The sequence below is a fragment of the Emydura macquarii genome, unplaced genomic scaffold (genome assembly GCF_026122565.2).
Source record: "Emydura macquarii macquarii isolate MOO-44397 ecotype Brisbane River unplaced genomic scaffold, CSIRO-AGI_Emac_v2 contig_2768, whole genome shotgun sequence".
NCBI lineage: Eukaryota > Metazoa > Chordata > Testudines > Chelidae > Emydura > Emydura macquarii.
In genome coordinates this window covers 5,596,004-5,620,173 of record NW_027132905.1, presented here as the reverse complement: position 1 = coordinate 5,620,173, position 24,170 = coordinate 5,596,004, and the positions used below count along the sequence as shown (strand labels likewise).

Sequence of the window (24,170 nt, the reverse complement as noted above, 5' to 3'; positions counted from 1 at the left end):
ATTCAGGAATAGAACCCAGGACTCCAAACGTGGTAGACCCATATTAATGCTTTATTGTGCAGTCTTTCCCTGCAATGTGTGCCAGATATCTTGATTAGTCCCCCAGTGTTCATGTGCGGGTACAGAATCTTATTGTAGAGCTTGTCTACATGCACGTTACTGTGCTCCAGGACTTCACATGCTCTGTAACTGTTCACATAGGACATTACTACATGATAAGCTGGTGCACTTTAGATTCACACCCTGGCTTGCCATGCAGTAACTTGCTGTGTAGATAAGCCCTAAAATAGTGTGATGTATGGTGTGTATTGGGGAACAGGACCAAGGTATTAAATACCAATAAATCAGTTACTAATTTTACAGGAAAAAATTTACTTTTAAAATTTGTTTGAATATGAGAGGGAAAAACTATAAATGCACTCTCAGAAAGCATTCTGTTTCCTCTTAATACTATAAAATATCAATGGCTGTTTTAAAAAAAAAAAACACAGAATAATTGGAGAGAACTCTAAAATAGACATTAAGTCAACAAAATTAGTTGCTAGATCACTGACTAACTTAAGTGGCTGTAAAATGAAAATTTGAAGATTATTCTAGTAGCAAATGTGTTATAATTGTCTATTCAAGGTATGATAACTTTTTTGTTGAATAGTCTGGCCCTAATAGTGCATTCAAAGATGCTATAGGAACCATCTGCTGGTTTGTAGAGTAACTTTTAACATGACTTTACTCTTTAAATTGTATTTAAGTAAACTTTTAAAATATTGCAAGGAAAGTTATGGGAGCTATTCTGTTATATCAGGTAAATTTTATCATCCCCGAGTATAGGAGAATTAGGAAATACTGCTAGGATCACCTGATGGAGTTTCCAACTAAGCATCCCATGGATGGAAGGGGTTTAGGACTGAGCAGCAGGAATGGGCGCTTTTAGTCCTATGGAGTCATTCCCGTCTATGCTGTTAATGTAGGCCTTCTTCAGAAGCCACATTGCCTCTACAAGTGCACAAAATTCTCTACTCTGAGGGCATAGATGCAGAAACCCATTTAAATGTTGCTTCAAAAAGCATCAGTTTAGGCATGGATATCCATTCAGACATCTGCTGTCTGTTCACAGGAAAATGCATTAAGCCATGGTTCCTGTCTCTTTCTGCCTCTTTACCCCACCACAGCCTAGTTCCTGGAAAGCACACTTTGGGCAATTTTTTTCTGTGGTGATGAGGTGTCGACAATGCTGCAGATTTGGTACTGCTTCCATCTCCCAAGCCAGGATTTGTCTAATCAAAATCCCTCTTGTTCTTTTTTAAAATAAAACAAAATAACCTACCGACTTCTATTAAAGTTGCTTTGTGGCAATATTTTGCTAATTTTTGGCAGATAAAATGTCCTGCAACCAGATGTAAAAGAGGTGATGTCTCATACAGGAGAAACTTCAAATGCTGAACAACTACCAACTGTCAACTATACATACTTCAAAGGCCTAACAGCACCGCTACAAAGACAATCCATCTCTTTTCCCTGCACTTTTCCTTAGTGGAGAAATTTCTTAGGGCATATGGAGCATAAGGGCATAAGCCCTTAATTTTAAATGAATATTAACAGTAGACAAGGATACAGATTATGAACAGAGAGCCTGAGACTTATTAGGAAATGAGAAATGGGAGTACAGGATGAGAAAATCTGACCAACAAGTTGATGGAAAATCATGATGTTTTATAAGTTTAAAATAAAAACTGTTGATGAATTGGGAGATAGTATGTACTGATTGCAGTACACGGGTGTGAAATGAACCCACAGTTCTTAACTGTGCATGTCTAACTGATGTGTTTTGGACCCACATAACTTGGAGCAAGAGCAATGCAGTAAACAAGCCTGCTAAAGATGATGTCTCAGGAGCCAGGTTGGGGATCACAGCAGCAGTTTAGTAATATATCCAAGGTGATATAGTACTGACAACGGTGTGTGAAATGTGGGGTAAAAAGGTTCTAAGCAACAATGTTAAGATTTTGAAAGGATTTTGCTGACATAAACATATCAACTGCAAACTCAGAAACTTGACCTTGCCTGGGGCCAGATGATCGCTTTCCTAATTTAAAGAAAATTTTGATGTAGGTAGATATGCCAAAGTGAATATTTAAAAAAACAAAAATAACATACCTTAAAGTTTTAATCAGTCACTTAATCTTTGAGTTTATCCCATGGAGGTGACTGTTGTCTGCTAACAGGCAGGGATGAAAGACAAATAACAGGAGGAAACTCATTTTGCACTGAAATCAATGGGAAAAGCCTGTTCTGTACTGTCAGTTGGACTTTCAATACTGACTTTCAGGTAAGTATAAAAAAAAATTCTTTTAGCTTGTATTTCTTTATGTACCTCCATGTGTCTGGGATTTTTATTCCTAGCAGGAAAAATGTTCAAATGAAGCTGAATAACTTGACTCTTCTTTCTTTCCACTCACCCAATGCCAGAGGTGAAAATTCTGGACACGCTTAAATAAAATAAAGAAATAAAAGTTAAAGAAGGGGAGAAAGACCAGTTGATGTCAGTGCAGCTTTTCCCAATCACCGAAGTATGAGTGGCTTTATTAAGAGGAAAAGAGTTCAACCCCCCCCCCCCCCCCCCCCCCCCCCCCCCAAAAAAATAAATCAGCTAATACATTTGCAGTATAATGACTTAATTGTAAAGAGTGTTTAACATTGGTGGCTCATAGATGACTAAATAGGCTATAAAAAGTATTTTAAATGGCAATGAGCCTATTTTGTCTCTGTAAAGATTGTTCACGTAAGATGTCATAGAACACTTGTTTAATGCTAAAACTAGATGTTTAAAATATTCAAAGTTCTTTGTATTTTACTCCTATGTTTCTCTGTCTCTTACAGGGAAAGTAAGAAGCTTAAGTTCATCTTTGTGGTCACTGACCCATTTGACAGCTTTGCATCTCAGTGACAATTCCTTATCCCGTATTCCTTCAGACATTGCCAAGCTTCACAATCTGGTATATCTGGACCTGTCCTCTAATAAAATCCGCAGTTTACCAGCAGAGCTCGGAAACATGGTGTCACTCAGGTACGTAAATTAAACCCCAGAGAAACCAATTTCAGGTTTTGGCATTATTTTGTTCTGTAACTAACTAAAGCCAATATAAACAATTTTTCCTAATGGTTGGAATTGTAACTACAGCCTTAGCACTCTTATCTTTGCCCTGATCCCCAGTTCCCCTATGCAACGGTGTACAGTGAGCTCCTGTAGAGTTGAGTGTGGTGGCATTCACCCATGCATGACATTGCTAAATCAGGTTTACATACACACTTGCCTCCAAACACATCAATAAATCCTTATGCAGGGGTTCTGCATAAGGTTGATGCTGGAGTTGCCCCTTAATTCATGGCAAGGGAAAAAAAGTTTTTTCCAGTACCTAGCACAAATGGGTCCTAGCCACTATGGTAATACAAATATTACATAATAATTATAACAGACTAAACATTTTAAAATAAAGTTAAAGAAAGTTAGTGGCTCTTTTCTTCATCTTAAGTTATTACTCTAAGAATATTTAATTTTATGATCATAGTTTTATAGCACCTGAGAGCAACAAATATTTGGGCATTGGGGGAGGGAGGGGGATGCTGTATAACAGCATAAGGATTTACAGTTAAATTAAACTAGCTTAAAATTGACAGTATGCTATCAATACATTCCAGAGTGGTTAAGCTCTTAAAACTATTATTTATTGTGGGTTCTATTTTACAGTTGGAATTTAGCCTGAATAAGAAATTCTGATAGTGCTTTACATCATTTTTTTCCAAAACTCTGAGAGATTTTATTTAAAATTTTTTTTGTTTATCCCCAGCACCTTTACTCCAATTACAGTTATAACAATAATTTCCCTCCCCCACTCTGCACTGTCATTCAGTATCATCACCTACGCATCTTAAACTTACTGAAACATTCTTAAACTCGCCTTGTGAATTAGTGTTCCTTTCTCTTCATAAAACTTTTTTCCATTAATAATATTGATGTAAATTGTTCTTATGCAAATGAGGTTAGCATAGCACTACTGTGTAGACTAGGGCATGCAGATATTGTGCAAACTTTCCTAATGTTTTCCCAATTCACTCCAATCTTGACTCTACAAAATTCCAATATCTTTATCTTGAGCCTCCTTTGAGCAGAGAATATCAAGTCTTGTTCTGGCTGTAAAATGGGCACTAATGGACTAGGATCAGACCACAAATCTAGTTTCCATTTGTGATTAACATAGTATTTTAATCCTGGTCCATAGGCATGAAAGGCTAGTGCATTAACCCACTGCACATATTCAGTCCTCAGTAATTGCAGCTGATCCATGATTTCTTTTCACTAGGATTAAAGTGAAGAACAGTCTGTAAATGCTTCCTATATGGTAGAGCTCTGCAGGTCTCAATCCATGGTAGTTCTTTGTTTTCTGCTGATTCTTACTGCACACTCCTCATAGTCTGGAAATTATGCCACAATCTAACTGGGTAATTTCAATTTTCAATATCACCAGTATTAATGGACCAGAGAAATAGTGTCTCCTGACACTCCCTAGAATCTCTTATAGAGTCAATAGTCGGTCCTTCAACTTCCATGTCTGGGAACTCTTTTTATAAAGGGCATTTTTAATCTGCATGGCATAGTTTGTCTAAGATCCATTGTGTCTCCCCGTCACATATAAACAAAGTTTGTTCTGATGACTTCGGGAGAAAGTGAACCAGCTAATGGAGAATGGCAGCCTGATCAGTCTTTGGAGAGAGAGGAAAAAAATAACGATCACAAACAAATTTTTTCTCAGTACAACTGAGGAAAGATTTCAGAGAGCTTAGATTCTATTGCAGATTGTTTTGATTTGTTTGGAAGGGTTGGTATGATTTGCTATGATCCTCTGTGCTGGCGGGGGGGAGGGGGACTTTAGGCGGAAGATTAGGCGGTGCGGTACGGCTCGCGTACCACCCAGCCTTCTTTGAAGTACCACCGGTGGGACGCGTACCACCGGTTGAGAACCGCTGGTCTAAAGGGTCTGTGAAGGTGATTCTGAAAATAAAGTTTCAGATCCCAGAGAAGGTATTCCGTTTTTCTGATCAATCAAAAGTATGTGAATACCTCCACCTACAGATCAAAATCCAGAAGTGTTGTTGTTACCCTAGAGCTATGCTGGGTCGAATGCGTTGCCGAGCACATGCAACATTTATATTTGAATTCTGTTCAGTCAGTTTTCAGTCTGACTTCTGTAGTAGGGGTCCATGGATCACAGGTTGAATTTCCAAAGGGGTCTGCACCTCCATTTTAAATTTTTTTGGAGTCCACAAATGAAAAGAGGTTGACAACCACTGGTGGTGGTCAATTAAATCTTGAATGACTTAGGCTGGTGGTGGGAGGTTGGTAGTGTTTTTGTTTTTAAATCTCTCTCTCTTAAGCAGTATATGTTAATGCCTGGAAATCTAGGAATGGAGTAGGTGGGCCCTTGGTCTTTTCATCTTAAAATATCTACTTTCATCTATTCTCTTTTTACATCTTGCAAGGAATGGATAGGGAACGATAGTCTGGCAGAAATCAGATGGGTAACTCAGTCTGAAGGTTCTTATAGTGGCCTACAAAAATCCGTATTCTACAAGTCTTTATTGAGGCATTTGAATATTCATTGAAGCTGGCAACTTCATTGGAGATCTGTGATTAGCAAAATGTTCCAAAAGTAAGGAAAACCAGTCCTCGTTTATTAGTATGTTTTCTAGCAATTTAGCCAGGGGAAGGGACACCTGTAGTGCATTTTTGAATTGGAGATTTTTGAGAAAAAATACTTCCTACCTACCCAAATACTATCTTGCAGAAATCTAAAATGAACTGTTTCAAGTCTTGATATACATGGTGGTTTTTTTCCCCCAACTCATTCTTGCTAGTTAAAATAATATTTGTTATAAACTAACTAACTACTGTGCAATTTTTTTCTAGTTACAACTAAAGTCCCACAATACTTTATTTAAATTAATGATCCAGTTTTTACACGTCAAGTTGAGAGCACTTTCAAGGAGCTGTCTTCTTGTGACTATATCACAGGCAGATGAAGATTTTAACCATTTTACCTAAATTGGACCATTTTAGGGCTGCGCTATACTGAAAAGTTACATTTGCATGGCTGTCTCGAAAGGGTGTGGAAAATCCACATTCCTGAGAAACATAATTAAGTTGACCTGATCCCTGATATAGACAGCGCTAAGTTGATGGAAGAACCCCTCTTGTTGCTGTAGTAAGTGTCTACACTGAAATGCTACAGAACTAAACTGTCGTGTTTTTAAGTATAGACATATGCCTTTTGCTTACTCTCAGGCTGTTTTCAAGTTCAGTTTGTCTTCCCCTGTTGATTGGACTGTTGGGACTTGAGCATATAAACCTGCCCTCTTCTCTTTCTCCCAAGTAGAAAAGCACACTGTAAAAATAAACAATAAAATGTTACTCTTTATGGGTCGGAAGCACAGTTAATTTAATGGATTTTTTGTGTGCCAGAAAGCCTTCACACAATATATCAACAGATATCTAATTTTTATTGACAAAGCAGTTAAATTATTTTGACAAACAACAAAAGTTAATTGGAAAATTATAGTTTGCTGGGATGTGTTAGAGGGGAGATGGAGGGTATAGCACCACACTAACATGGCAGTATAATAGGAATAATAGTACTGGTACCATTGTTTGTTCTTGGTTTTATTTTAATGGCTATATTCTTATTTTCTTAATTGTCCTTTAAATTTAAATCAGCCATTTGTGGTCCATCTTGTCAGAACTGTAATTGCTTCATTACTTGTGATTCCTTAATATTTTAATAATCGTTAACGTTTACCAAAGCTTATGACCATAGAGTTGGACTCACCACCCCACTAACTTCTGCTTTGTACCTCAGAGTTAATGAGCTTTTTTTTTTTTTTGGTGGGTACAGCAAGATGCCCCTAATCCATGCTGACTGTTTAGTCTTCCAATTTTTCCAAGTAGTGTTGTGCTAGTACAATTTGTTTTTCTTGTAGTGAAACTGTTTCAGCAATAAACAGTTGCTCACAAGTACTGTCTTACTTCCCACTTCATATGATTCTGATTTTTGCCTACAGGGAACTCCATTTAAATAACAACCTGTTACGAGTTCTGCCATTTGAGCTGGGAAAACTATTTCAATTACAGACATTAGGTCTGAAAGGTATGACTTTTTTACCTACATTTTTAAGTTTTGATCTCATGCTTGAGCCATAGCTGTTTTAAGCTACAACTTTTATAAAATGTTACCAAATAGCAGCTGTTTGTGTAGGACTTTATTCTTCTCTTTTATAAATATCTTGAGATTTAATAAATCTGGCCCAAAAAAGAATGAAAACTAGTTCATTTTTCGATTGCCTACATGGAAGTTAGATATAGCTTTTGATTAAAATCTGGTCTAATTGAACTTGTAGTTATGGAACTCTTTCTCCCCCAAAAGGGGGATTAACTGGATACCTATTTTAGGATTTTTTACTGCTGCTGATTACCATAGTATCTGACTGCAAATAGCAATTTTAAATTGATTTTCAAAATTTTGGAGTTAAAACTTTAAATGTTTGGCATGCAGATCCATTGATTTCAATGGGAGTTGTGTGAATGAAAGGCTTGCAAGATAAGGCTCTTTGTATTGAGTAAACTGCATTAAATCTCAAAAGTCCAATATTTGTTATGATTTGGACAACTATACTGTTCCCTATTTGTGTGAACTTTTAGGGTGTGATTCTGTAGTGGAGGCCCACTTAATCAGGCCAGGTTCTCTGAGATCTGGAAGAAAGAGACCATATTCTGGGGGTAGGTGTTCAGCAGGGAGTCTTTTTGGCCTAGGGAAGGGCACTCGCTTATGGGTGCTCCCCATCACCATCGTAAGTGTGTTTGGAGAGGGGCAGCGTGTGACAGAGCAAAACTCCACTATGACAATCCTCCACTCGTGTAGGATCTGTTGGGTCCAATGATGAAAGTTAGAGCCACCCTTCCAGAACCCAGATGCAGAAGAGAATGTAGGTATTTGCAGGAATGGAAAATTGAAATAATATTTTAAAAAGGAGACTGTTCTGCAGTCATATATCCAATACTTTAAACACACTATTTTTCTGTTTAATTTTACTTTTTGTAAACATGTTCATAGGAAATCCACTTACACAGGATATACTGAACCTCTACCAGGAACCAGATGGAACACGAAGGCTACTGAATTATTTGCTTGATAATTTGGCAGGTACTGCAAAAAGAAGTAAGTGATCATTCCTAAAATATTTATTTATGCTGTTTTAAAATAAATACGATTATTTCACTTTGTGTATGTTTTTTATATGTTCTAATAGTTTCAACAGAACAACCACCTCCAAGATCTTGGATTATGTTGCAAGAGCCAGACCGAACAAGACCAACAGGTAGCATTGCAGGGATTCTTTATAGATTTAATTTTTCCTTGCCTTAAATCATTTTGTCATTACTTCTGCTGAAATATTTCTTTTTGATACTTAACTAAAACATCCCCTAATCACCGATGTCAACCAGCATAGGCATTCCTACATCAAACAGCACATTTGTCTGCAGAACTAGCTACTTTTTCCTATAAGTAATGCCTTTATCTTTAATTGGACTGCTTGCCACTAGAGTTGAAATAGTTATCCAAATATTTCAAAAATAGCTGATCAGTTGGAAAATATTTAATTGAATGTTTGTTGAAGAATCCAGGAACAGCAGAAAAGTTCCCCTGATTTTCAACAAAAGTAGAATTAAAAAAAATTCCAGGGCAATCAGAGAATATTTATATTTAAAACTTGTAGCCCTAAGGAAAATCTGGGGAATTGCTTTTTACTAGTTACTGCATTAAAAAAAGTTACGTTTTTATTGTACAAAACTGAGACTTGTTATTACTGAAGTTGGGAACTGTGCCAATTTGGCATATTTAATCTTTAAATTCCAAACGTCACAATTCTAACTTTTTCTGTAACTAATCAGTAAGACAAATCTGTATTTTAAATTACTTGAAAGAAACTACAGATGTTAGTCACTAAAATTTTAAAATGGATAATACATTTTAATTCTGTTTTTGTCCCTTCCCTCTTTTCTGATGTTTAGTGTTTTTCATAATATGCTGCCTGGAACCTGGCATCTATCAAAATGCTGCTGTTATGAAAGTCTTTTGATTCCTTGAATCTTCCCCCTCCAGTCTTAATTTTGCTATGATCACTCTTAATATTGGTCATGCTACTGATGCATATATTCTGCTGGCCTTATTAAAAGTAGCACATTATTTTTGTCAGTGTCCTGCTAGCTCATAAAATACTGTTCAGTCTTCCAAGCCACTTTCCTTGGGGGAACGCCCCTAGAAGGCAGTTGTCTAGGGAGGAAGAACCAGGAAAGAACCCATGAATAAGAGCAAGGAAGGGAGTAGGGAGCTGATGGGAATGAAGACAGATGGAGACCAAACTTGGTCAGCTTCTATCCCACATTGCAGAATTGGGTGCAATGATAGGATTATATAGGTTAAACAAAAGACCTATCAGAAAGCATTGTGCTTAAAAGGCAAAGTGTGTTCATACAAGAATTTCTTTTTTTTAGTGTATAAATATAGCTTTGTAAACATTTCAAAAAGGAAGAAGTGTCTTTCTTCCTCACCCATTCATTCCTGCTTGCTGCTAGGTCCTTTCTTGTCTGTCTTTGCCTGGAGAACCTTGGCAAGATATTTGAAGGACCTGAGTAATAAGATTGAGTGCAGCGGAGATGCTGTGACAGACAAGGGCAAGTAGTGCTGCAGCTAAGGTTATGACTTCTGTTCAAGTCCTTCAAAGATCTTGATAAGATCCTCCAACAAAGAGCCAAGTGAGAGCATGATAGGGCTTTTTTTGTTTTGTTTTTATTTTGGCTTTCTTTAATTTTGTTTTTGTTAGCGAGAATATTTGTTCAGAGACTCTCTCTACACAATACAGAAGCTGTAGTGGGCAAAAGAAATCTTAGTTTTTGCTTTGAATTCTCTTTTAGAATTAAATCCTTTCATTGCAGACTTCTTTCCCTTAACTTTTTTAATATTAGCTCAGAACTGGGCCACACAATTACGTGATTGTAAACTCAATCTTACTGAGTGTTCTTTGAGATCCTGTTCCTACAACTTGCTTTGCATGGGCATAGGGTCCACCATGAAATGCCAGTTACAGGATTGGAGCCTAAATCAGAATGTAATTCCCTCATTAGTTGTATTACAGTAGATCCCAGTTGGGATTGGGGGCCCATTTTATTTATTAGCCTGCAAAGACAACGTAACAGTCAAAAAGATCGACATCTACTTTTAAAGTTTTTAAGCAAACATGTTAAGAAACCAAGCTGTAATGGCTTAATTCTCAATGTAAACTGCCTTTGTCTGCTATTCACCATTTATATCAGTCACATACAGAGCTTCTTTAGTAACCTGTTACCAATGAATGCTGTGTGTCAAAACAAAGAGGGTGGCTGGTTATTTTAGAGAGAACATGTGATGCATTTTTCTGTAGTGTCAGCTGTTAAACTGTATATTTAAGTTAAAGCACTTGAAGCATAAAATTGTTAAAATTCCTGAAAGGAAGAGTGAAGAATGCAATTGTGCTTTTTAGTAAAATAGATCAGTAATGTTAAATTATTGTTCTGCAGCCTTGTTTTCAGTCATGTGTTACAACGTACTTTGTGATAAATATGCTACCCGGCAGTTATATGGCTATTGTCCATCATGGGCGCTGAACTGGGAGTACAGAAAAAAAGCCATTATGCAGGAAATCTTGAGCTGCAATGCTGACATCATAAGTCTTCAGGTAAAGGATAAATGTTATTTTTCCTTTTTATGTTCACTTGTACTGACTCTTACACATTCAATTCATTAACGTAAACTTTGTTTTAAAGCAGTATGTTGTAATTTAGAACACTGTTATTCATTGCTTGACATCAAAAGAATGCTTTTCAACCTACACAGTTGGAACACTAACCAGCAGCTGCTGATCAGAGAAATGTAGTGAAGTGTGTATATATAAAATCTGACACATGTTCAAATAAAAGGCTTGAGATAATCATATCTCTGGTGATGACAGAAATGTATTTATATCTTCTGCCTTAAAATAGCCGTATGGCTATTTTATTCTTGCATTCCTTGATTTATCTAATTTTTGGAGTTTCCTAAAGCTGCTTTGGAGGTGACTTACACTCTCTTCTAAAAGAGGCTAAATAATACAGAAGTAACATCAGTCTTCTGTACTCTGGTGGTGCTAAACAAAATACAGTGTGCTGTCTTGTAACTTTACAGGAGGTTGAAACTGAACAGTACTACAGTTTTTTCCTGACAGAACTGAAGGAGCGTGGCTATAATGGGTTCTTCAGTCCAAAATCTAGAGCTAGGACAATGTCAGAACAGGAAAGAAAACATGTTGATGGTTGTGCAATATTTTTCAAGACAGAAAAGTAAGTGTGTGTTTCAGAAAACCTTCTGTTGTGTCCTGTTCCCTTTCGCACAATTCTTCTGGGTCAGATTTAGGCCTCAAGTTGCTGTGGCAAAGAAGTGTGTCTTGGAATAAAAATTCAATGCTAACATTGTTGGGGAAAATGGGAGGAATTCACACTCTTTGGGGCCTCTTTGGCCAGAGCTAAACACTTTTTTTTTTTTTTTTTTTTGCATATCTGCCCCCTCACATGGCAACTCCATGTTTTGTACAAAGTTTTCCCACCTCTAGAAGGAATACTCTCGACAAGCGGCAAAGTATTGGGCATGGCTAGTCTGAAAACAGGCACATATTAACAATTCTCTTGTAATGTTTTGTGCTTTATGTTGTCTGAAAGAAAAAAAGCACTTTCAAATAAAATGAAATACAAAGGCAAGCACAATAAAAGTATCATGAAACATTTTTTATTTATTCGCTGCTGATGGTGTAAGAAAACTCAGAAAACTCCCAAAGCAATAGGAAAAAAGAAACAAACAACAGGAAACATGGAAAATGTGACGTGTAGAACACACACATGAGGCAAAAGAAATTCCCATCATAAAACAGTGACACCAGATTAACTCTTCAGCTGCTTTTGCAATGTTCATCTGAGCATATCTTCATGCTGAAAGTAAAATTTGCTCCATTGCAGAGGCCTCAACCAAGACCCTCTAGAAAACTGGTTTGAATTGGATGGAAGCGGTATAGCACTTTGTAATAGAGAGATCTTTCCCATGAAAACACAAGCAAGAATTTTGCTGTTGAACTCTTTAAAATCCAAGTGCGTTCTATCTGAGACAATAGGAGAAGACTTCAGTATTAAATTTGTTTCTTGAGTGAGATTGGGCTGATTCATTTAGCTTTTCATGAAAAATGAGGCAACTGTCCTACTACCCAAACCTTTCCTAAAATATAAGCTTAAACTTTAAAAAAAAAAAAATGACTAGTGATTTTTGGGTGCCCAAATTGAGACACCTTAAAGGGACTTGATTTTCAAAAGGTAGGAGAACTCAGGACTTTCTGAAAATCAGGAGTCCTGTTAAGGTGTCTGAAGTCAGGCACCAAAAATATTGAGGCACCCAAAATCATTAATCACTTGTGAAAATACAAAGAATATATAGACAATTCTTCATCTCTGAAACAGTGATTGCCCTAGGTATCTAAGTCTTTTAAAGAATTTTCTGTGTTCCACTGTGTCCACAAATCAATGTAGATGTCAGCTTCAATACTCTCTGGTTCAGAAACAAGTGTTGAGTCACTCTCTCTTAAACCTGCTAGTTCAAATCTGTGCATATAGTTGATCAGCAAAATATCTTTTTTTGTATTTAACATTTTTCTAAATGAAGTGTGAAAGAATATGGAAAGTGTTGATTGTGGTAAGGGGGGTTGATTGAAATCTGTTTAAGATGGAGCGCAGATAAAAATTGCTAATGAAATTATATCCTCCGACTTTAGCTGAGCATTTTTATAAAGCAGTAATGTGACTGGCTGAGATTCTTTTAACTTAGTTTATTTATATCATCTAACAAGTTTTAATTAAAATGAGGAAAAAGTTACAATATTTCCTTTGTCATTTTAGTTAAGAAATCACAATTTCAATGTTGTTCTTTCAGATTCACCTTAGTTCAAAAACATACTGTTGAGTTCAATCAACTAGCTATGGCAAACTCAGAAGGGTCTGAAGCTATGCTGAACAGAGTTATGACAAAAGATAACATTGGAGTCGCTGTATTGCTAGAGCTGCGAAAGGAGTTAATAGAAATGTCATGTAAGTCATTTCATCCAATTTTTTGACTGGACAGTGATACAGTATGTTAGTCTCAATACAAATTAAATTTTTGTTTAGGTGGAATAGAAAACAGGAAACAACATTCCACGAATAAACACCATATCTACAATTGTATGCTGAATTTTTCTGGGCAAACTTCACTTAAAAAAGAATTTTGGGAAAAATTTTGAAATAGCAAATGCTAAATAGAATGCTTGGATGATGCAAGGCTTTTAAGAATTGAGGATGAGAGGTGAAATTAACTTTGGTGTATCTGGCTGGAAAAGTTGACAAGTGCCATTGAACTAGTCAGTGGTGGTTGTAAATTTCTTGATCATCTGTTCTTGCCCTGGAGTTCTCCAAAAAAAAAAAAAAAAAAAAAAAAAAAAAAAAACAGTTGAGGCCTCAGCTGACCTTGTAAGTGCTACAAAGGGCCACACTGAGGCACTTTCAAGGTCAGTTACAAGGTTACTTACAAGGTCTCCACTTTTTTTTTTAGAACTTCAGGGCAGGAACATGTGGAGTTGATAAGTACTACAGGACAGAGAGCTACCAAGCTAGAGAATATAATGCAGACAGATCAAGAAATTTACAACCACCACTGGCTAGTTCAATGACACAGCCAATAAAGGGAAACCCTCTTAATTTCTTGGCAATAAAGAAATTAGATTTTGCTTAAAACTCTAAAATCCCTTCAGGTGATGTTTCTTCCCCCCTCAAACTTCTACGTTGATTGGTCAAACTTAGCATCAACCCTGTTTCAAATCTGTCACTTCTTAAAAATCATTTTTGGTTATAATATAAGCCATCTAGTAGTCCTTAGCTTTATGTATTGCGGATACAGCAACTGTAAATATTTCACTTCCAATTTTAGCTGGAAAGCCACATCTTGGGATGGAGAAGCAGTTAGTTCTTGTAGCTAATGCTCATATGCACTGGGACCCAGAGTATTCTGATGTGAAGCTGGTTCAGACTATGATGTTCCTCTCTGAAGTAAAGAACATTATTGATAAAGCCTCTCGTAGCCTCAAACCTGGAGTTCTGGGAGAACTTGGAACCATTCCACTTGTACTGTGTGCAGATCTCAATTCTCTGCCAGATTCTGGTAAGAACAGCAAGTTTACTTTTTTAGAACAAAGTATAAGAGGTGTATGAATTTAAATATCTTCCTTTTTAAAAGAAAATATGTTTTCAGTGTAAAAACATAAGATGCTTGAGTTTTTAAGATTTAAAAAAGTATCATGGATAACATAGGGAGCCAAGAGATGATAAAACTGCTTCATTTGATCTGTGACCTCATTGACTGTGTAGGGTAATAAATATATCTTACCTTTAATTGGAAGCTTTAGTATGTTGTCCATAGCAATATAACACTTTAAAGATGCGAGCTTGTAAATACTCCTGTTTAAAATAATCCACACAGAACCCTACTTTCTGCATTGTAAATATTCCAGAACCATTGAAATATAAAACTTCAGATACTCCATGTACAATGCACACGCTAGCAAATGCATGATAGTATTGGCCCTTCCTTTCTACTACTTGCTAACACATAGGGTTTTTTCCCAACCTTAAGGAAGACTGTCTGATCCTTGCACTCTTTTTAGTTAACATTTTATGGGTGAGATTCTATCTGACCCTCAGGAGGTACACAAGCAGAGAAAAGTGCCCAAGGAACCTTTCTTACCTCTTGTTCTCATTTCCTTGGGCAGGGACCAGTCATTAATAAGCCTGACTTTCTCTGAAGGTGTTAAGCATCCACAACTCCAGTGGAAGTCCGGTGGGAGTTGTAGATGCTGAGCACTTCTGGGAACCTGGTCCAATGTTGCTAGGGAAGGCAAGGGAGAGTATCATTACCAGTGTCCAATGCAGCAAGTAGTGCTTACCTCCAGCAGGATGGGGCCAGATGGCACATCAGATATCTGCCTTGGAACGGAGTCCCAAATGTCCAGAGGTAATAGGTCTGGAAACTTGTTGCCAATTGACATATCTCCAATCTTTCTTCAGAAAATAGTCATTCCCCTTACTTGGAGCCCTGCCCTGGAGTGAATGCTGAGGGGCTGGCCGAAAAGCTGCAACAGGGCTAGTTTCAGTGGTGAAGCGGGGGTGGAGTTTGAGCAGCAGCAGAAGGTGGGGGTGAGAGGAAGCTGCTCATTATCCTTGCTGATGTTCTTTTACTTTTTTCCATTATCTTGTATCTTGTTTAATTTTGTAGATACTTCTCCTATTAAAGAGCGTTTTTATGTGACTGATGCTTGCTCTTAGTGTATGACATGGCACTAATCTAGAGTATGTCCTAAAAGTCATATTTACTGTACTGTGTATATTTAATTCGTTGCTTGTTTAAGGTCCAGACACAAGCAATGAATGAAAGTAGCAGTTTGTTTATATAAACCTATTAACTAAATGCATAAGTTGGTGCTTTTTTTTTTTTTTTTCCATGCCCTTCTTAATAGGTGTTGTTGAGTACTTGAGCACTGGTGGCGTGGAAACAAACCATAAAGATTTTAAGGAACTGAGGTACAATGAAAGTCTTACCAACTTCAATTGTAATGGAAAAAATGGAACAACGAATGGAAGGATTACTCATGGTTTCAAGCTGAAGAGTGCCTATGAGAATGGCCTAATGCCTTACACAAATTACACATTTGACTTCAAGGTGAGAATCTTTCTGTCAGTTGCAATAGGGGTTCCCAAACTTTTCCCTGAGGCCCACCTGTGCAGTCGCAATAGGCACTGTGGCAAACTATTAAGATGCGTCCATCAGGGAGAAGGTCCCATGGGGCGTGCGCGACCCCTCGCATCAGCAGGTACTGATGCCAGCAAGACGGCAAAGTTGCCACAGCCAGCCCCCACTGACACCCTCCATGTCAGCAGCTCACTGAGTGCCTTGAGATGGTCACTTGGCAGCCCTGCCCCAGTCACCTACCCAGCACCCTGGCACCTCACACGCACCTGCTGCCAGTGAAAGAGGAAAGGCCTCGGGGGCACCAGTGCTGGGAAGACGCAAGCACTCAGGCAGGTCCTCAGGCAGGGCCCAGCCGTTACCTTGACAGTCCCAGTCACGTCATTGTCTAGGCAGAAGCAGAGCAGCACTGTCAAACCCTGGTTCTTGGGGGGGGGGGCACGGCCAATACTCCAAGGGGCCTGACAGCCATAGATCACAGGGTGTGGCAGCGCAGAGTGGGAATAGCCACGAACCCTCCAGCCGGCTCCTTCTTCTCACCCTCCACCTGGCAGCTCCACTTCGCCCTTTGCTGCTTGCCTGAAGCACTGGGCTCCTGACCTGGATGGGAGCCATTGCTAGCCGCCACTTCACCAATGTATCCAGGGTGGTATCAAGTGTCTAATTGTAGTATTTGTCTAATGCTGGATAACTGGAAACTTTATTCTGAATTGAAATTGGAATAGCAGAGCAATGACTAACAATTGTGTTCCATCTTTAATTTAGTTATCACTAAATTCTAGTCCCTCTAAAATCAAAAGGCGTTTTGCCATTGATGTTAGTGAGACCCATTATTAGCTCTTAATGTCAAATGTAAGTAATGAAAGAGCCAATAGCAATAGTCAGCCACAGTGTCTTAAAAAACAAAACATTAATAAGAGGTAGCTAGCCTCTCTTCAGTATACTAATTGTCACAACACATTATGGCAAAACAGCACTGAAGACAGAACAGTGTCAATACCAAGACCATCATCATAAGGCAGCTGTTCTCATTTTGGTGTTTTAAAATGCAGTCTGCAGGAGCGAGGAAGGAGAAGAATAGTCTCCCCAGTGATTACAGTTCTCCTTCAGATCTATAGCGGTTCTAAAATTACTCTTAAACGAGTGGGTGGAGGATGTCGGAAGTGAAACTACCATGAGGAAGAGGGCAAATGTGACCGAGGGCCCAGACGCAACTCTTCCCTGCCCCATGGTGGGCAACCCTTAAAACGGGCCATAAAGGAGAGACAGAAGCAGTGGGGCAGATTGTGCCACGAGGAGGAAGTAATGCCACTTCTTAGCTTTTTGGCTTCAAATAAGTATTTGAAAAGACATCTGTAATACTATACTGAAAAGCTGTCTTTGAAAAGGTATTTGACCAGAGGATGGTGCACTGAAACACTTATTTCCCCTCTTATTTCAGGGTATTATTGACTACATCTTCTACTCTAAACCTCAGCTAAATATACTTGGCATTCTTGGACCTTTGGATCATCATTGGTTAATAGAGAACAATATAAGTGGCTGTCCACACCCACTCATCCCTTCGGACCACTTCTCACTTTTTGCACAACTGGAGCTTTTGCTGCCTTTCCTGCCCCCGGTAAATGGAATCCATCTCCCCAGCAGGAGGTAGTCACGTACAGCTTAGAGGGCAACCTCAATCTAACTTGTACAATTGTAAAATCTGAATATAGAGGAGTGAGGTATGGCCAACAGGGATTTTTTCTTAATGATCTTAATCTTAAATCTAATTATTTGATAAAGACATAGTAAAAGCCAGGTGCTATCAACAGACACAATTCTGAGCCCAATATGCTTTATATACTGTTAAACAGGAATTGGTGCATTTGCACCTTTCTTTAATTTGTTAAAATTAATCTTCCTGTTTCTTCTCTATCCAACATAACACATTCATGCCTTGAAATAGGGAATTGTTATACAGTATATTCTCTTTGCACAGATATCTGAGGCCAGTAGTACCATCAAGAACATTTTTCCGTACTTCACTCCCTCCTTTTTCAGACTTGTTTGTAAAATATAGAATTTGAATTTAGCCTTTATTGATTGTATATGAACAACAGAAGACCTGATTTATGAGATTTTGTACTTTAAAAAAAATCAGATTTGGAAAATGATTGTATTGTAAACTAAGGCTAAATTTTTATCTGTTTTCATGTGTTACAAAGGCCAGCTTGTAAAAGAAGTTGCAACAGTTTTTCTCTGCTAATGATTTGCACTTGTTAGGGTTTTGTTAGCCCTTTTGTACTACTTTTATTTTCAGTTGAGAACATTGCTTTTTAAAACTAAATCTGTAAAACATTGGCAAATTTCTTAACTAAATACATGCATTTGTCTTTTTGATTTAAAAAGAAAAAGCATAAAGTTCTCACAGAACACATAAGCTAAGCAGTGAATGATGAGTAGGCCTGTATGGACTGAAAGTTATTGTTGATGTGTGTGCATTCTAGTATTTTTATCTCTAATTTTTTAAGTAAAATTAGGGATGCTTGTGTACAGCTTCTTAATTTTTATTTTGAATACTACTTGTCCTATCTGCACTGTGCCTGCTTAAATTTGTTCTCAACTAGCACTGCCTGTGCATGCAGAGAAAATCTGTGCATCCTCTTTTATATTTTTTAAATAATGTTAACACTTGTGAAAATTTTATGAAGATACTTTTGTATAAGCTGTGGCATCTTTATTTCCTCTTGAAGCATTGAATACACACTTTTTGAACATGTTCAGATTATGGGTACACAGTTCCTAGCTTCTAAATACCCAAGCACTGCTTCTTTCAGTGTCATTGCACAGTGCTATTTTTTTCACTAAGAAATACTATCATGTGAATCCTTTTCAGTTTAAGTGTGTTCCTCAGTCTCAGAGACAGTATCATTCCTTGAATAAAAAATTACATTTTCTGTTTATGAAGCAATGTAAATTAGATGCATTTTCAGTACAGGTCCCCAAGAGAATTCTTCAGATCATTTTTAAAGTGACCAAGTCATATTTTTAAAGTGTCAAGCAAGACTAAAGTTAATAGTGTACCTTCATAGTGCCATTAGTGTCATTAAGCCAAGTATAAAAGAGCTAACAAATTTAACTTGGAGTTCTATCCTAAAAGGGAGGATGTATCCACTTCTCCTTTACTAATACACTTTCAAAAATCAATGTAATTATTTGAGAGAGAGAGAGAGCTTGGTCTTAACTGCTTTTGTTTCAACTGCAGGCAGGGAAGCAAAAGGACTCTGAGCATTAAGAGAAAAATTTCTGAATATTATAAATTTTTATATAGAGAATGGGTTAGGTAATAATGACTCAAAATTTTATGAAGAGGAAGTTGTCTGCACTTAAATGTGCTAAAACCATTCTGTTTTAAAATATAAATAAAATTGCAAATAGTTCTGATCTACAAAATGTGCATTTTAAATTTCAATAGGAAAAGTCTTGATCTTGAATCCTTGTCTGGGACCTGATTTTGTTGTTGTTTTTTTTTAGTTGTGCAAACACCAAACATGTCCAGTTTATAATCAGTGCATTGAAATGCTGGTAGTATTGATGTAGTATGTTTAATGCTTAGTGTTATTTTTTCTGTTTGTTTTTTTATTTTGTTTTTTGTAAAGTGTGAATAAAAGGTGTTTTACTCATATTTCCTTAACAATGTGTTGGTAATGTGCATCATGACAATTTCCAGTGATGATGAGCCAATTTAGCTTGTCAAACTGAGCATCCTATTTTTTTCCTGATCTGGATTATATAAGAGGTCCAGAAAGCTTTACAGAAGGGGAAGGGAAGCACTTATTCATTTTGTATTTCTTAGAGGGAAATAAATTAATAGATTCTGGAGCTTGAGTGCACTTGTTAGATTCTAAAGGTTTGAGCTTTACACAATACCTTTTCACCTGTGTTTGGTAGACTTTTAAATATATTTGAATTTATGGCAGCATATTAAAACTTTATTGCCCTTTGTGTGTTGGAGACAAAATTGTTCTTCCCTGGACACACTGCAATTTGTGGGTCAGTTTGAACAACTGTTCTCCATCTTTTAGACTAATGCTGTAGGGCCTGATCTGAAGCCCACTGAATGTAGTGAAGACTCCCTTTGACTTCAATGGGTTTTGACTCAGACACTAATAGCTATGATTCTGTGGTCTACTGAAGGAGAAATATTTTGGACATACGGAAAAAGATCAGATGTGTCAATACTGGACTCTAAGGTAAACTATGTTAAACAAATTTAAAAGAAATATTTTCCTGTGTTAAATCTCACTCAAACTTCTCAATTTCCAATTATAACGTAAAAAAAAAATGCAATAAACCATCTTTATTTACAAAATGCAACATGTCTGCAGCATAAACTCTTATTTGCAATACTTTTATTTAAGGTGGCTTTGGATGTTGCCATAATGTACCTTCCGTGTTCTTGTTGTAAAGGCACATAACACAAAAATCATAGAACATTGGGTTGAGAAGTTTCATTCAAGTTAGACCAAATGTTTTGGGGGCATTTTTTTTTTTTAACCATTTGGTGAAAACTTCAAGTATGGTCTGCCACAACTTTGTTAATTTTATTTACACTTACAAAAAATTCTGTACACCTACATTTAATTTGGGGTATACTTAAAAGAAGTGGAAACAGATACAGAACATTGATATACAGATTCCAACTTTAACATATATCAGATGTAAGCAAAGAAAAACCACTAGGAGAATATTTGTAATTATTTTATCCCTTTGGTGGCTTCAACAAATTAAAATTGGCTGGCATTTTGAAAATAAAACTGATTTTTTAGTTCAGAATACAGTTGCATACATCTCTGGTCTAATTTTAACACACGAGATTGTGTAAGTTCATCTAGGATGTAAACTTAGAAATATAGCTTATGATGTCAAATCTGCATTTTAGCCATGCAGCAAAAATAAAATTTAAAGACAAAATTACACCACCATTTAAAATAAACTAATCACACTGTAAAACTTACAAATATTTCAATTTACTGCTTAAGTAGACTTTTTTCATCCGGCCTGACACAGTATTTTTTGTATATGTTAACTGCTATTCTTTTTGGTTGCATAAATTTTAACACTTAAGTGTCTTGGTATGTTTAAGTAGTGTCTAAAATAGAATATCTTAGTCTTTATTCACAATACTTCTGTATGATGTGTAATGCACTGGACTAACTCTTGTTTACCATTCATTTAACAAAACCAGCACATTATCTGCACTAAGCTCAAAGAATGTTGCATTTGTCTATAGGCAGCTCTTCAATAAATAAATGGGAAACTGAATATGGTCTGATGGTAAACAAGGGCTTTTACTGTTCTCTTCAGTGGAACTTTCTTCTTGGTCAAATTTTAACTAGCTAGTATTATATTTATATACAGGGTCTTCTTTTTTCTTTACCAATGTATTTTCCTACTCATAGCTGACCAATAAATTCAATATCTGTTTCAAACCTTTTTGAAGTGTAATTTATATTAACTTTATTTCTAAATGCTTCATAAACTTCTGTGAACAATAAAAGTAAATTTAAAATAGTTTAAACACAAAACTGACAAATACAGGACATTTTACAATTCTGTAGAAACACTGATTCACATTTTTTACATTAGAGATTCACAAATCAAAGCAGTGAATACCGGCTCCTCCAGACTTTAGGAAATTCATATCCAGATCTAAACTCTGAAGCTTGCCCCTGATTCTGAGAAGCTGCATCACAACCGCATATCTGAGCGTCAAATCAGCTTGAGACGGTTTAGATTTAAACTGGACAGATTATGCCTGTAATCCAGTAAACTGTGTCTGTTAGGCAAGTGCAGTAGCAATAAGTAATCTTTGTGAACATTGAATTCCTTTACTGCTGCTGTTGCTACAGAGTCATTTCTACTTTGGCTTCCTCTCTCCATCCCCTCGGCATAGCAGGGGGCAGAAGTGTTCACCAGCAGAAACATGGTTTTTTGGGGGGGGGGGTTGCATGGGGAGAGATTCTCATTGCTTTGGAGGCCTCAAACTTCTTTATTTTAAGCCTGAAAACATGAGTGATGATATCAGAAAGAGCAGCAAGTTGCCCAGAATACAACAGTATGTTCGCATAACTGATCCTATTCTGTTTGCAAGGATGTGGTGATATGAATGAAAACTTTAACCAAGCAGTTTCCCTTGGTTCTTCCTGCCCTTTGTATAAAAACAGATCCAAGGCAGAATCAGATGCAGGTACAGCCTGTCAGTGGCAGAGATTCAGGCAAAAAGTTGGTGCAAGGAGTCTTGGTGCTGTCCTGATGTATACTCAGGTGCAGGAAAGGTACAGTGAATGCAAGTCATAGGCATGCAGCTGATGAGGTAAGGGGGGAGACAGGTACTCTCCCTGTTGATGTCTCATGAGCTCCCACACCCTGGAGAGGATAGTAACTCAGCTACCACAGAGACCATTAAATAGACAGCAGGTTCCCCTAAAGACTTCCCATTTCTCAAAATTAGGGCTGATGATAGGAGGAGGAAGGTTTCTTGGCACTGCAGCATTGATAGTATTAGATCTGTGCTAAAATTAGCCTAGGTGGGGTAAGAGATCATAGCCACAAAAATGCACAGAACGGGTGGATCTGGATTGAATTTGTACCCCAGCTGAAGACACCCTAAGGGGTTGAGTAACCCGCATAACTGGGACACGCTTACAAACTTGATAAGGGTAGTGAGGAGATCACTGCACAAGTTTAAAGGTTCAGGCCTAAGGGAAGAGATTCTGATGAAGCTGGGCAATTCCACTCCATCAGCCCCCAGCAGAATTAAAGATATTCAACTAGAACCTAAGCTAACGTAAATCAGCGGTGTTTCGTTGAAGACCTCTGACCTAGGTCAAAGTGTGGGGTGCGCCCCCTGGCCTGGGGTCGGGGAGGTGTGGAGGAACATTGGGGAGGCATGGGAGCCCCCGCCACCCTGGAGCTCTGAGCAGGGAAGCCCTGCTGTCTTGGGGCTCCCAATTCAGAAGCCCCGCCACCCTGCTGCAGCCTCTGGCCCCGACTGTGGCCCTGCTTCCAGCCCCAGCTGGGGAGGGGCATGGAGTAAAAAGTTTGGGGACCACTGATCTAGGTGGACCTATGACAACTTAAACTGGATGAGCCACAGTAAGCTGGGTGCTCTCAAAGTTAAATGTACCCTATTGAAAGCCAGATTCTAAGCTTCCACCTTACGCCTTACTTTAAAACTTTGTCAGTAAGACATTTTTTGGCTTAGGAATAAAAGCAGCTTCTACATCTCGTCTTGGCTGCATCCTAGACTTCAGAAGGGTACAAAATTAGCATCATAGGCAAAAAGACTGGGCAGAGCCAGCAGAAACCAATGTCAAATTTTTAAACCGCTTATTGGATCTGCTGCCTGCTGTGTTGGCCAATAAAAAGAGGAACCCAAACGTGAACTGGTGTCTGGACTACTGAAATACAAAGTTTCACCTGTTAATTTGATCTGGTCAGGACCACTACAAAACTGCTACCAAACATCACTTGAAGTTTCATTTGTGTGAGTTTCTTCTTAATGTAACTTTTCTATTATAGTTATTTTAAAGTTATTAAGCTTTTTAGTTTGTTACAGCTGAGTTTTAGTACAGTAGCTTAAATGTAGTGCAATCGGATTTCCAGACTTCAACACTAACATGACATAAATGACAAATAAGATATAGTAGACACTGATAAAAACACTGCTGTTTCCAAGAGTCACTTGCAGCCCCAGCTCTGTGCGGTTTAGAGAAAATGGAAAGAAGTAAAAACCTTTATTCCACAATAAGTGAGCCAGGTTCCTAAAGCATTATGTGTATTTCCTAATCAAAGGGATAAGAGAAGTGGCTGTCTGCATAGCTCACCAAATCCTAAATTTACATGACTGATTCTTTAATATTCAGTTGTAAACAATTTAATATTCAACTGGGCATTTTTATGCATGCACCAAACTTCACAGTGATGGTGATATGATTTTTATCTGCTCAGGCCCCAATCCTGCAATTGACAGTGTGGGTTTACATCCACATAGGGTCTGAATGAGCACAATGTGACCCTCCCTATGCAACTTTGCCAATACATGTCTCTTGTGGCTTTGCAGCACCCCTGTTATTCCATTATTAGGCTCTGCAAAGCAAAGGTTTTTCAGATGTCCCAAATTGTCTACAGGGTTTTTGCTCCAGGAGTGGAAAAACATGACAAGTGATTTCTTGGGGGGGGGGGGGGTGAGGG

General features: G+C 37.7%; 1 protein-coding gene across 4 annotated transcripts in view; it reads left to right on the top strand.

The window, feature by feature from the left end:
• CNOT6 (CCR4-NOT transcription complex subunit 6) overlaps positions 1-19,599 on the top strand; it is a 39,269-nt gene extending 19,670 nt beyond the window's left edge. For all 4 annotated transcript variants that reach the window (XM_067567038.1, XM_067567036.1, XM_067567037.1 and 1 more), the window contains 10 exons: positions 2,878-3,064; positions 7,111-7,196; positions 8,160-8,264; positions 8,356-8,424; positions 10,664-10,821; positions 11,307-11,461; positions 13,092-13,246; positions 14,121-14,351; positions 15,703-15,905; positions 17,374-19,599. In XM_067567038.1, the coding sequence (XP_067423139.1) occupies positions 2,878-3,064; positions 7,111-7,196; positions 8,160-8,264; positions 8,356-8,424; positions 10,664-10,821; positions 11,307-11,461; positions 13,092-13,246; positions 14,121-14,351; positions 15,703-15,905; positions 17,374-17,586 (1,562 nt within the window). In that variant the 3' untranslated portion in view covers positions 17,587-19,599. The remainder of the gene's footprint in view (positions 1-2,877; positions 3,065-7,110; positions 7,197-8,159; positions 8,265-8,355; positions 8,425-10,663; positions 10,822-11,306; positions 11,462-13,091; positions 13,247-14,120; positions 14,352-15,702; positions 15,906-17,373) is intronic.
• Positions 19,600-24,170: the final 4,571 nt, after the last annotated feature.